This window comes from Rosa rugosa, chromosome 2, assembly GCF_958449725.1.
Source record: "Rosa rugosa chromosome 2, drRosRugo1.1, whole genome shotgun sequence".
In the NCBI taxonomy this organism is placed as follows: domain Eukaryota; kingdom Viridiplantae; phylum Streptophyta; class Magnoliopsida; order Rosales; family Rosaceae; genus Rosa; species Rosa rugosa.
In genome coordinates, this window is record NC_084821.1 from 70,371,684 (window position 1) to 70,386,075 (window position 14,392).

Here is a 14,392-nt window from a genome sequence, read left to right on the forward strand (position 1 = left end):
CAAAATTCCAAAATAATGATTGGATGGAGAAGCTCATTCTGCACATCAATTTCAAAGGACATAGAGACCAAGGTCCAATTAGCAGAGAAGCAACAACAATGTCAGTAATGTATAATTACAAAAGACCATCAATTAACACATGTTTCTTCTCCTCCTCAACGTCAACGATTCGCCTTCAATCTTAGCCAATCTCAAGCTCATTCCTCCGGTTAAGAACCATCAGCACAACAGAGAGAGCTATGCAGGTGATGAGTAACAGAGAGATGAAGATGATGGTGGGTTTGTGAGAAGGGGTTGAAGTTGAAGAGGTCGAGTCCGTGTTGAAAGAGAGCAGAGCCGCAGATGGGTTCCGCGGGTCGTCGTCTTGGGTCGGAATCGGGGAGGGTTTCATGGGTAATGTATCGGAACCCATCTGGAAAACAGTGATTGTTGAGATGGGTTCGGAGAATTGAGGAATCTGGGAGGTGGGTTGGTCTCAGATTGAGAAAGAGAAAAGGGAAGGTGCAGTTTTGAGTGAGATTCAAGGGTGAAAGGTTGGGTCTTGGTGGAACAGTCTGGTTTTGGGGAGAGAGAGAGAGGACTCAAAAAGGGAAGAAGAAAAAAAAAATGATTTTAGGGTATTTTAGGAAGTGTAAAAAATTGTGAGATGAAATAGTATTATAAAAATGAAAGGGTGTGCCATTTGCAATTAGGGGTGTGCAAATTTCACCCCCCTTAATTATTCAATATCATTTTTATCCTTCTTCCACTTCTGGTCCGTAGAGTTTCTCTCGTTGCCGATTCCTAGCAAAGTCGACCGACAGGACATCGAAGACACATGCAAATGATGCAATCCTGTGCTAATCATCTGAAGTCAAACCACGTACATATTGGGTTAGTAAGTTTTACGTGTCACCATGAAACCGAGTTTAACATCTGCACCCTAGCCAATCTTCTTATTCTCTCACAGCATACTTCTATGACATCTCTATTTATACATCTAAATTTTGAAGGCCATTATGAAAAATCTTTATATAATTGATTAACCAAATGTAGTTATTTCCCTAACCCAGACTTAAACTCACAATTTTCTTAACAAACTCAAACTATTTATCCTGATTTAGATCAAATTTTCAATTGAAATCTCGGAGCCACTTCACAATTTGACAACTTCTCATTCTACTAAGGTAACCATCTGATAGGAGGTTTTGTGGTTTGATTGTTGTTCTAGACAGGTGGTGGTTTTGTGGTTTGAATGCTGGTCTGATCTGGGTAGATTTTGGGCTCTTGATCGTTGGAATAGTTTTGACGATGGTGGCGTTAAAGAGTGCAATGGTGGCGGGGATGATGATTGTTTAAGAGATATATATTTCTAAATTTACAGTACTCATTTCGTGCACAGTAAGCAACGTCCGCCTCTAGCAAATGGTACACATGGGCAAGTCGCTTCCCCAAGTTTTCATTCTAAATTTGAAAAGATTAACCTAGATATGTGTAAACACCAACCTCAAAATTGGCATCTCAATGACTCATCTGCAAAATCCCAGTAAGCACAAGAATTTTGTCTCTCTCAAGCAAGTCTTTATCTTATGTGTTTCTTCTATATATGTCTCTGTGTATATTTGAGCTTCTGATATATTTCTAAATTTACTCCTTAAACACTTTGGTTTTTAATTTCTAGGAGCAACCGTTAACGGTGTTAAGCATACGTTTGTTAAAGTAATAGGTGTCATAAAACGAATGGGTCACAAGGATGGGGACAGGAAAATAAGGGACACAGGATTTGCTGCCTGGTCCGCCCAAGACTCTTCTTTAATAAAGTTTCTTATTCTCAAAAAAGAGGAGTCAAGGGTTCTCACGTTCAATGTAGTAGGTGCCAATAGGGTCAAAGTACTATAATTAATGAGTGGTTATTGGTTAGAGTTTTTCTATTGGACCCTCCAAATTTACTCACTTGACCTCTATGCTTTTTACACCTCTTATCAAATTTTCAAATACTAAATTTACTCACTAAACCTCACTAAACTTCCTCAAATAACCTCACTCATATAATTTACAAACAAATTATTATCTTTAAAATAAAAAATTTAGTCATTTCAATGATTTAATCACTCTATAAATCTTAACTAAATATACATTTCTTAATCAAACTTGAGTTTCAAAAATTAATGTCTAATCAATAAGAAAATGCCATGAACTATTATGTTTTTTTTTTTAATTTTTTTTCTATTTTAGCTGTGCAAAAAAAAAAATCATTTGTTTTTATTCTCAAAAAAAAAAATCATTCGTTTTTTAATGTTTTTTTTCTGTATTTTTTGTACCACATGATTAATTATTTAAATATTTTTTTTTTTTTTTTTTTTTTTTGCAAATATAATGGATTGACTTAGATTTAAGTCATAAATCATAAGAGGATTTATTTTGTTTTCCTTCACCAATATGCGTTCAACATATATATCATACATTTTTATGTCACATGATCTTAATCATATTTTTAATTCTTATTAAATATATATGAATGCTTTAATGAGTATGTAGTGAAATTGGAAAATCAAAATAGATAAGGAAAATAATCAGGAATACAATCTAATATTATTGAATTGGAAAATCTACAGAAAATAAATATAATATTTTTTTGGTATAATTATTGTCCTTAATAGTCATTTTATAGTAGGTTATATATGTCATTTAATAACTCATAATAGAGTGAGGTCAAGTGAGCAGATTTGGAGGTCCCAATAGAAACTCTCTATTGGTTAATGGTTTTAGGATTCAAATTTGCTACGGTCCTTTTTTTTTTTTGAATCAAAGGAGGTCAGTCAAATTTATAATTCAGCAAGCAGTACCAGAAACGACACACCCCAGAGGGGCCGACAGTAAGAGTCGTCCTTTAGGACATACAAAGGACCTATTCTAGAAAAACAGAACCTCGCACTCCCGGGTACACCCACCTTTTAAGGACATTTAAGCACCTTTATTCTAACAAAACCTAGCAACTCAGAAGCGAAATAAATAAAGGTAACAACCGAGCAACTAGATCCTGCGACCCAAGTAACATTTAAACAATAAAGAAAGAAGCCCTAAGGGCCTTTTGGGCCCAAACCAGCCCTATCCAACCCAAGCCCAATATCCAAGATAGATCCCAACAATCCAAGGTAGCAGAAACCCTAGCAATCGATTGCTCCACCCCGCAGCCACCACTGACGACTCTACTGACCATGCCAGGCTCGTCATCCCTGCCAGGCCCGTCACCGTCACCTGCACTCCAATCAGCTAACGAGCCAAGTGGCTCCTCCAACGATAAGTGTATGGTCTTCACCACCAACAAAGGATCCGAAACCGACAGAGCCAAAGCCACCTTAAGCTCCGACCTCCCTGATGCAAAGCCACCGTCGTCGCAAGCCCGACAAAGAGGCCATATACCGCCTCCAGCATCACAGATCGGATCACCTACCGTCGATGATCCTCCTGACCCAGCCACTATACCACCTCCCGCCCTCACACCTTGAGGACTTCGAAGAAGAAAACCTCGACCACCGGCCACATAGGCCGTGATAACAGCAAGAAGAAATAGGCCGCAACCTATCGATACAGATAGTTGCCGTTCAAGCCTACAACCACCATAGTTTAGACGAGAGAGGAGTGAGAAAGCACCCATCACCGTCACAAGTACAGGACTGCCACCAGTCAAGACCAGCCACCGTCGAGAGAACTCTCGCGTGAGAGACAGAGAGAAAAGCATTGTTTGAAAAAAAAAACAAATATACACCAACTTGTACATTTTGAAGCAATCAAATTTGCTACGGTCCTAATTAAAGATTCAAATTTGCTCACCACCAATACTTTGGTATTTGATTTTTTAATTTTTTTCCTAATAAAATCATAATCTGATTTACTCCCATTTTTTAATTTTTTTCTTTCAATTTTAATGTTCTCTATTTCAATCTATGTAAAAAGATTAGTAAATTTACAACTATGATCAATGAAGAAGAGATTGATTTTTTTTTCTTCGTTTTTTAAATTTTTATTTTCGGTGTTCACAAAGAATATTGCAAAAATTTTAATGAAGTTAAAGGTAATGGTTTTGTGAATTGAATAACGAATTAACGATGAGGAGGCAACAAAAAGACAAAAAAATAGTAATAAATTCAAATTTGGGTGGAGAAGATAAAAATTAATGTTATCCAATGAGAAATTAAGTAGTCTTTGTATTTAATTAATTACTTATATATTTATTTTTTCTTACATATTTGGATTTTAGAAAATTAATGTACTTATTAATTATTTTACACTTGGATAATATAGTCTTTCAATAATTCAAATGTTTGTAGGGTGAACTAAGAAAATGGTAGGGTGGCAATAGCCGCACTCAAAACATAATTATAGTTAATCATGATGTTTTATTAAAAAAAAATTAAGCATTAAATTAATTCTACATTACGTGGCAAGTTTTAATAGGGTGGTGATATCACCACAAAATAAAAATGGTGAGTAAATTTGAATCCAGAAATTGCACACAAAACAGGTAATGTTGTCAACAAAAACTGTATTATAGAATCATCATCAATACAGGTCCCAAGATTCATACCAATATTCATAACTCCTGGATATGTTATGGTGGCCTTTAAAGGAACACTGATAGTTACAAAATCCCTTTTCTGGTGTACTATTTGGGTTTCTATCTTTCTTTAGAGATTCTACATTTGTTGTTCCACATTGAACCCCCTTTTCTTCCCTTTCAACTTTCATGGTTATCTACTTATTTGTGGAAAGAGGAACCATGCATTGATATTACCTAGGGACAAAAGAAAGAGGCGTGGCAGTTTTCTCAATTTTACTTTGTCTGTGTTCTAATGCTCAGACTAGTAACTGTGCCCAAAAAGATGTCTGGTAATTATGCTGGTAATAAATCGGTCAGTTTTGGTCAGTGCCTCAGTGGCAAAGGCATAATGGGGTAGTTTAAACTCATATCCTTCCTGATCGAAGAATCACTGAATTACACATGTTGAACATGTCTGCTGACCCAATTCAATCTAATTTCTCTGGAACCTACGCACTATTGTTACGCAAACGTCCTGGTGCTAAAGAAGTCAAGATGATAAATGAATGTGAACTGTTTTTATTAGACTCCTCAGAAAGTGATAGATACAATGTATGTGACCCGGATAGGAAGATGGCATAATACTAATATCATGAATGAAAGATTAGCTATTCTGGACCATCACTAGCCAAATAGGAAAGAAACAGCACCAAACAATTATCAGAAAAGTTTGAAACTGTTTCAGGAAAGAGTGCATAGCATACCAGATGATCGTGGTCTCGGGGACGACATAGGCTCCGAATGCTCTATCACCTATAGGAAGAATGTCAGACTTGTTAACCTTGACTTCAAACAGAGGCTTCACTCTTAAGCCACCGCTCTTAATCAAGCGCACAAGTCTCAGAAGCGTTTCCTCAGGCATTCCGATATATCCCACATTCAGCTCAATTGTGTCAAATCCCAAGCTCTCACACTCCTAAACAAATACATTGCTTTAGACACTGGTCTAAATCCCCTAACAACAACCACACACACATTTTCGACACCGAATCCAAAACTCACATCCACATACAAGGAAGCCGAAGGGCCTTTTCGAAGAAAATTATCAGCCCAATCACCAGTGCTTACATACACGTCATGTTGGTGAGCCACATCAATCACTTCTTTCACTAACGGCTTTGGCATCCAGCTATGCGAACCTCCAGCAAACTTCAGCCCATACACAATGTGCCCCATGGACTCGAAAATATCCTATAAACAAATACCAATCACAAATCCAATTGTTACTTGTACCAAAACACTAAACCCTAAAATCCCGTAACTTCGTTCTCGTGGAACGTCTTCCATCGGTACGCCGACATCGTTCGAACCGCGATTTCAGAGATAAAGATAGGGAATTGGGATCAAAGGGTGAAAATTTGCAAAGTATTTTTCCTTATAAAATCTCTGGAATGTGAATTTTGAATCTTCCACCATTGGAGATGAGAGTTGAGCCCTTTCTAGAAAAGTTTGTAATCATGCGGAGGCAACCGGAATTAACTGCCACTTGTCAAGCCCTCTGTTTTTTCTTTAAAGTATTTGTAATTTTTATTTTGTTTTTGATCTTCAACAAACTTCTATTTTCAAAACACAGTTTATAAATCCCGTGGCCCGCAGATTTGAGGGACCTTTTGGGTTCGTGCGTCTGCGGTGCAGTGGATTAGTCTGGTTTTGCCTGGCTTTCGCCGCAATGTCGATGCAGGTGTCCTGGCGCTGGAATACCACTGCATGGGTGTATGAGTTACTAACCGCTAACTACCCGATCAAAAAAAAAAAAAAAACACAGTTTATAAATACATATATCTTTCACTGATAATGTTCATTTGATCCGAAAAAATTATGTTCAATTACAATAGGATGTACATCCAACGGTGTGAATAATTATACTGACAAAGTGAATACCACTATATCATTCACTTCTTCATCACCACATCATTTTTCTTTATCAAAAGAAAAGAGGAGTTGAACTCGAAATCTTTGACAAGACTTTAGAAGAAAATATTTGGACTACTAGATAAAATGCTACTTGACATTAAGACATCATTTTCTTTCTTGAAAAAAAAAAAAGAATAATTAAGTCGGTATTGAAAAAACAATCTACCAAATCAATGGAGTGAAACAAAAATTATGAAACTAATCCAAAATTGTGAAACTGATATTCTCACTTAAAGATAACGACTCGAATAGTAGAATGGCCAATGATTTAGCTTTAATAAATATTTAATTAACGAACCAGATGTACACCTGTCACATTATTAATTAGTCCAACAAGTTCTTAACCGTTGGTTAAATCTGAGTGTTACTATTACTATTTTTACTTTCTTGACTAAGTTAAGTAGCGTTTTGATTTATTTTATCGAAACCTAACTTTTACTGAAACCGTCCATTTTATCTTATCATTCGGTGTTGTGAACTATGTGATGAATAGAAACGTGCAGGAGTCCTACAAGTTGGAACACATTCTCAATAGGATCCAAGACTTGTGACCTGGGTATTGCTGAAGAGTTTTCACTTTCTGATTCAAAGAACAGTGTGAAGTAGGATTCTTGGCGGCTGTCACACACGTTAGGATCCATGTTAACCCATTTCCCCACCTGGAGATGATTCTCTGCTTTCCTTCCTCTCCATGAAACGAATATGGATTCAGAAAAGCAAGGAATACACAAAAGAAAGTAGAATAAAGAAAAAATGTAGAGACAAAAGAAGCTTTTTACACTTAAAATCACAGCTAATTTCACTTTCTCTATGTCACATTATCCAGGCATACCACTCCCTCCTTTATTCCTATTCCATCTATAAATTTCACACCCTTCTTCTCCTCCTTCACCCAACCCTTTCAAAATGGCAAGAAACATCAGTCCTCTCGTGTGTCTCTCGGTCATGATCATGGATGCTATCGCCGGAATACTTGGCATCCAGGCTGAAATAGCCCAAAACAAGGTAACAACTACACATCATATAGCAACATAATTCGACAAGCTAATCGAAGCATTCACTAACAATATTGCATTGTGAAAACAGGTGAAGCATTTGAAGGCGTGGATTATCGAGTGCAGAGACCCGAGTTACCAAGCTTTCAAACTCGGTTTAGCTGCGGCTGTGCTTCTAGCGCTGGCACACACCATTGGGAACTTGCTCGGTGGGTGCATTTGCCTCTGGTCTAAGCAAGACTTCACCAAGGCCACAACAGCTAACAAGAAACTAGCTTTTGGGTTCCTAATTCTCTCATGGTATGCACATTTGAACACCCAAATTCACTCCCGTCTATAATCAAATCCTAAATGGTTGCTTTTCACAGGATAACTTTAGCACTGGGATTTTCGCTGTTAATCGTTGGAACAATGGCAAACTCAAAATCAAGAAAATCTTGCGCATTAGCACACGGTAGAGTACTATCAATAGGAGGAATCATCTGCTTCTTCCACGGATTGTTCACAGTGGCATACTACGTCTCAGCAAAGGCCACAATCAGAGAAGAAGAAAAGCGCAGGAACCCTACAAACCAAGCCAGCCATCCTCCGGCTTAGACAAACTCCGAATTAGGGCACAATTTGTGAAATTTGATGACTGATGTAAAAATTAAACAAAAGAAATTTGGGACCAAAAGCTAATATCTCTGATTAGATTAAATTTCGAACCATTTAAGTACAAATTCCACCATAAACACTCTTAAATCACTCTACATTTCAGTTTCTAAACCAACTCAAAAGTTTCAGTCTAGGGTTTTCAGTCAGTCCTCGTCGGCCGGAGCGCTCTTGGAGGTCTTCTTGGGAAGAAGCATGTTGTGGATGTTGGGCAAAACGCCGCCGTTTGCGATGGTGACGGATCCGAGAAGCCTGCCGAGCTCCTCGTCGTTCCGGACGGCCAATTGGATGTGACGTGGCACAATCCGAGTCTTCTTGTTGTCCCTGGCTGCATTTCCGGCCAGTTCCAAAACCTAAAACACACAGAAAATCAAAATCAGAATCAGGTTTTCAGAAAATCAGAATCGGAATTAGGTTATCGGAAAATTTAATTTGACGGTGAGAGTGAGATGAGAAGGATTGAATCGGTTACCTCGGCAGCGAGGTATTCGAGGACGGCGGCGAGGTAGACGGGGGCGCCGGCGCCGACACGCTCGGCGTACTTGCCGGATTTGAGGAAGCGAGCGATACGGCCGACGGGGAATTGGAGGCCGGCTTTGCTGCTGCGGGAGGTGGCCTTCTTGGCGGCGCCGGAGCCGAGCGATTTGCCTCTTCCGGCCATTGAGATTTGAGAGAAGAGGAGGAGTCTGGAGAGGTTGAAGATTTGAAGAGAGAGAAGAGTTGGTGATGGAGATTTTGGCTTTGGAGTTTTGGGGGGTTCTTATATAGGGGAGAGAGGAAGGAAGGGGTTGAGGAGCCAATGAGAGGGAGTCACGCGGATAGAAGTTTTTGGCCGTTGGATTTGGGGAGGGTTGGAGGGTTGGATTGGGGTTCTTGAGGACGAATGAGGACTGTTCACGCGGATCTCTATCTGTGGCCGTTGGATTTGGAATGTTTGGACGGCAGATGGGGGTGTGAAGAGTCTGGCGTTTGACTCTGGAATTCTTTTTGGGGAAGCGGGAAATATGAATTTTAAACAGCGCGCTTCACCTTGATCGAAGAAACGGAGCGGTTTCCCAGGCTCTAAGAAACAAACAGAATTTAGCAAGAAAAATTCAAATATTCTTAGAAAAAAAAAAAAGGGGTTTTGTCTATTTACCCCATTTTTAGGGATTTTTTTCCCACTTACCCCATTAAGTTTTTTTAATTCCCTCTTACCCAATACATTCTAAGGGAGTCTTCCCTAATACCCCATTAAGATTTTTTTTTTTTTTAAATTTTTTTTTAATACAATTTTACCCCTCACCCCTTTATTACTTAGAGAGAGAGAGAAAATGGAAGAGAGAGAAACCATAGGAGACTTCGCTGGAGCCCGTCACCGGCCGCCGGAATCCGGTCACCGGTCGCCGGATTCCGGCCAACTTTCACCGGATTCCTGCCAACTTTTGCCCATCGGAATTTGCTGAAAATCTCACCGAAAAGTTTTTTTTGCCCCCAATAGACATCTATTGCCCCCTAATAGAGGGGTAATAGACGTCAATTGCCCCCCAATAGACGTCTATTGCCCCATAATAGACGTCTATTGACCCCCCAATAGACGACTATCAGCCATGTATTGCACCCGAGTGATTCTTGCGTGGGGCAGCCGCACCGCCACGTGGTGCGGCAGGCCAATCATTCCCCTAGCAGGGGGGTATTTTGGGTATTTCACATTTAAAAATCAGGGACAATTTCGGAACAAAGACAAAAAGTTCTTAAATTTGATTGGGCAGCCGCACCGTACACGTGGTGCGGCTACCCGCACCTAAGAATTGGCCATTGCACCCCAATAGACGTTTAGATTACCGAAATGGTAATTAATCTTCCTAAAACTACACAAATAAAACTTTGATTAAAGAAAAAAAACGAGCAGATTACATCAATTCAAAACGTCTATTGCCCCCCAATAGACGTCTATTGGCTCCTAATAGAACTTTCAATTGCCGGAATGGGAACTAATCTCCCTAAATTTAGACAAATAAAACTTTGATTAAAGAAAAAAAAAAGATTACATCAATCCAAAACGCCTATTGCTCTCCTATAGACGTCTATTGCCCCCCAATAGACCTTTAACAAGCCTCTATTGCCCCAATAGAACTTTTTTTTTTTTAATTTTTCTTTCATTCTGACCTTCTGCCCAAAAAGAAGAAGAAGAAAGAAATTGACTTGGGCACCCAGAGAAAAGCTCTGGGCACCAAAATGTCGTTCACCTCCGCCACCGGCGCACCAGATCAACGTTCTCATCTGCCACCGGCCTGTGACGAGCGCCGGAGAGCCTGGATTGAGCACCGGAGGTCGAGCTCGAGCGCCGAATCTCGCCGGAGATGACTGATTTGCAGCGGGCAGCAGTGGAATTGAGGCGAACGCCGGAGATAACGGATCTCTTTCGCCGGAGATCAACGCGATTCCAGCTCGGTCAACGATTCCAGCTCTGCCGGCGCTTTTCTCTTCCATCATCGGATCTGCAGCATCGACTCTGGTTCCGAGTTGTAATTCCAGTTTAGATTCAGGCTCCGGTTGAACATCAAACTCTGGCGTTGGCTCCGGTTGAGCGCCGGAGAACCTTGATCTAGCGCCGGAAAGCCTTCATCGACACCGGAGAACCTTGGTCTAGCGCTGGAGAACCTTGATCGAGCTCCGGATAGCCTTCGTCGAGCACCAGACAGGCTAGATCGAGCGCCGGAGGGCCTACGTCGTACCCCGGAGACGCTGGGTCCAGAGCGCCTGGGTCAAGCGTCGAACGCCGAAAGGGTTGGGTGGAGCGCCGGAGGGGCTGGAACGTCGCCGGAGCTGGAGGTCAGTTGGGGGGAGAGAGAAAGAGAGAGAGGAGAGAGAGTAATCGGGAATGAGAAGCTCGAGTGGCAGTATGTAATTTATTAATTAAGCAGAGGGCAGAATAGTCATTTCTCTTTAAATTGGGTTAGTGAGAATAAAAATCTGTTGCTGGGGTAAGTGGGATAACTTTGGCTCATTTTGGGGCTTTTGGTCAAGAACCCAAAAAAAAATAATAATAATAATAATAATAGGAAATTAGAAAGGATTTTCTATTGGAGTATTTTTAAATTTCAACATAGGTATTGGATCAAAAAAAAAATTCAAAACGTAGGTAGATAGAATGTACACTAGTTTATAGTTAGAGAAAAATTCAGCTACCGTCCCCAAACTATGCTGCCAAGGCCAATTTGATACCCGAACTCTCAAAAGTATCAATGTGATACCCAAAGACCTAAATTGATATCAACGTGATACTTCCGTCCAAAATTTCTGACGATGTCGTCTGTTTGCTGACGTGGCAAGCACGTGGGTCCCAAATGATAGCTAAATTTATAAGCTATTGATTTTCCTTATTCACACTTAAGATTGTCAATTGTAGCAAGGGTAAACAAGGGTCTTTCCCGCAGAGGACTAAGGTTATAACTACTCAAAACAATGTCACAAAAGTGACCACTGTTCCTAGCGAACAGCAGTCGAAAACCTAATTAAAAACCTAATCTAAACTACTCAGAAAATTACAAAAATTTACAGAGATACACTAGACACACAGGGAGTCTTGCACACAAAATTTGGTATTATTCGGATTTGATTTACTATTCTAAACAAATACGAAAATATAGAGTACAGAATCTGAAAATAACAAAAACTGGTTTTAAGATGGTTTGAAAACAATATGATAAAGATAGTTAGGGAAGATGCATCCACCCCGGACAATCACACACAAGATAATTTGTTCAACCCTAATTCAATTAATCTAGATGAAGATACTCAGATTGGCTCGGTACGCTTGAACACAACCTATTACCCTTTCTTACTTCGTACGCTAGGCAGGAAGTGCTCTACACCTAGACTATTCCCAAGCAATGCAACCTAAAGGTACGCTTATTAGATTAAACATACAGAGATCATTAAGGTCTAAAAGAGTTTGAGACATCACTAGGCATCGCAATAAACTTAGCGCCTTGCTAAACCTAGGACTTAGTTTACTTGATAGTGAAAACTAACAATTGCTTCTCTAGAAGGTTTGAGGAATCCAACTATTGATCCAGGCATCAAACAATCAAAGCATTAGAATCCAACATGCATACTAAGCGTGCACTCAAAGCATACAAGCAAGAATTCATCAATGGAAAAGCAGTAAACAAAAGTCTCATCTTGGATTAAAAGAAAATAACATCAAAAGTCAAATCATCTTGTAGTTCATGTCTAGGGGCTTCAAGCAGCCCCCTAACTAATAAAAACTAGTTAAACATAGAAGAAACAAAACAAACTAAAGAAGGGGAGGAAGAGAGAGAGAGAGAGAGCTGCTGCAGATTGATCTCCTTTTATATCCTTAGAGGTTAGGAAATCCAAAACCTAAAAGAATTAGGGTTCACGTGCTTAGGTGGAGTTTTCCTATTGGCTCTTGAACTTGATGACTTATTCTAACCATTCACATCGTGCCATTTGTCCATCATAAGTCGGAATATGAAGCACAAACTCGTCCTCGGGCTTCTTGGTGTGATTTGGGCCTCGAAACATAAATTCCCGTCCAACCTCAGATTCACGGGCAGCCTGACCTTCTTGTACTAAATCGGCCATAACTTCTTCTAGAAAAATGATATTGATGAGCCGTAAAAATATTCGGAAACTAGACATCCGAGGCTATCCATCAATATAAAGATCATCCTCTGGATCGTTCTGAGATGGTCTCAGTGCTCTGTCGAAGTTAACTGATCTGCACAGGCAGATTTCCTGATTTTGCTTTTCAATCCCTCTTTTACTTCTTTTCTTCTTCTTTACTCCAAGATACCTATAAAACAAATAAACAAAGTAAATAACTAGAAAATACACTAAACTAACAAAGAAAGTATAGAGATTAACGCTATTAATATCGCATAATTATGCTCCTATCACCAAAAAAAAGTGAAATGACTAATTTACCCTTTTTTTAATTCATTTTTTTTCCTTTTCTTTTCATTTGTTTTTCTTCCTTCTTCTTCGTTTTCATTTCTTTTTCTTCCTTCTTCTTCGTTTTCATTTCTTCTCTTGCCCAGATCGGCCCCCCTCTTTAGACCGGCCTCACCTAGCCTTCAGCGTTGCCGCCTGCAACAGACAGCCATCCCACACAGCCAGACCGGACTCGTCCTTCGTCCCCGCCAGACCACACGGGCCTCCAGCCCAACCCAGCGAATTGCAGCACCGCCCAGGAACTGCAGCACCGCCGCTGCCTTGCACCAGAGTCTCACCTGCTCCCCTTCACCGGAGCCTCACCTACTCCCCTTCATGGGAGCCTCAACCGCTTGCACCGATCCCCCCCGCGCTGCTGCACGATACCGGTCGAAGAACTTGCTGGCACCGTCGAGCAAGGTAGCGATCTTGGCATGGGCTTTCTGGGATTTCTTCTTCTGTAAAACTCCTCAACTGGGTGTTCTTGATCGGTGAATTTCCTGCCTGCAAATGTAATTCGAATTGAGAATGGGCAATAGGGAATGGAATTAGCTCAAGAAAATTTAAGGGTTTGTTTCAGTACCTGAGTTGGAGTACATTTTAGAAGCTGAAGTAGAGAAATGGGTTCGTCTTCTGCCTCGGGATGAGTGAAAGCTTCTTGATTGAATCCGTTTCTTTTCTTCGGCTTGGGTTTTGTTGGGCTGTTCGATTTTTCCTCAAATTGCAGGCGTAGCTTACTAATTTGGGTCTTGATACAACGTCTCTCTCTCTCTCTCTGCAATTTTGGGCATGTTAATTTGTGATTTGTTTAGTTAGTTTCTCTATTTAAAATCAGATGGTTGAAGCTGTTAGAGTTGACAACATGGTTGAAGATGGTGGAGTAAAGATGGTTGAATTTGATCATAGGAATGAAGACAAAGCTTCGGGATTGAGTAGGGGTGAAGACGATGAACTGGAGGAGAAGGAGAGGAGAGGAGAGAGAAGAAGAAGAAGAGTGAGGTTGAAGAAGAAGAAGAAGAAGCCATTTTTTTTTTTTCTTGGGAGAGTCACCATCGTCGTCAGACTGGTATTGGGCTAGAAGAAAATCTCAAACGAAGAAGAAGAAGAAGAAGAAGAAATGAAAGAAAAGAAAAGAAAAATGAATTAACAAAAAAGGGTAAAAGGTCAATTTTGCCCTCTTTTTTTTGCCCACGTGCTTGCCACGTCAGCAAACAAACGGCGCCGTCAGAAATTTTAGATGGAAGTATCACGTTGATGTCAATTTAGGTCTTTAGGTATCACATTGATACTTTTGAGAGTTCAGGTATCA

The 14,392-nt window shown here is 40.1% G+C and overlaps 2 protein-coding genes across 2 annotated transcripts; one reads left to right on the forward strand and one right to left on the reverse strand.

Moving 5' to 3' along the window:
- Positions 1–7,340: 7,340 nt before the first annotated feature.
- Positions 7,341–8,094, forward strand: LOC133729817 (protein DESIGUAL 2-like). The gene is made up of 3 exons (XM_062157394.1): positions 7,341–7,498; positions 7,580–7,788; positions 7,857–8,094. Exons 1-3 carry the CDS (start codon positions 7,400–7,402, stop codon positions 8,083–8,085), a joined length of 537 nt encoding a protein of 178 aa, XP_062013378.1. The 5' UTR covers positions 7,341–7,399; the 3' UTR covers positions 8,086–8,094.
- A 57-nt stretch (positions 8,095–8,151) lies between these two features.
- LOC133729818 (probable histone H2A.3) lies at positions 8,152–8,883 on the reverse strand. Its single transcript, XM_062157395.1, has 2 exons — positions 8,615–8,883; positions 8,152–8,495 (listed from the first exon to the last, which is right to left on the reverse strand). The coding sequence occupies exons 1-2, from the start codon at positions 8,801–8,803 to the stop codon at positions 8,289–8,291; spliced, it is 396 nt and encodes a 131-aa protein (XP_062013379.1). The 5' UTR covers positions 8,804–8,883; the 3' UTR covers positions 8,152–8,288.
- Between the last annotated feature and the right edge of the window lie 5,509 nt (positions 8,884–14,392).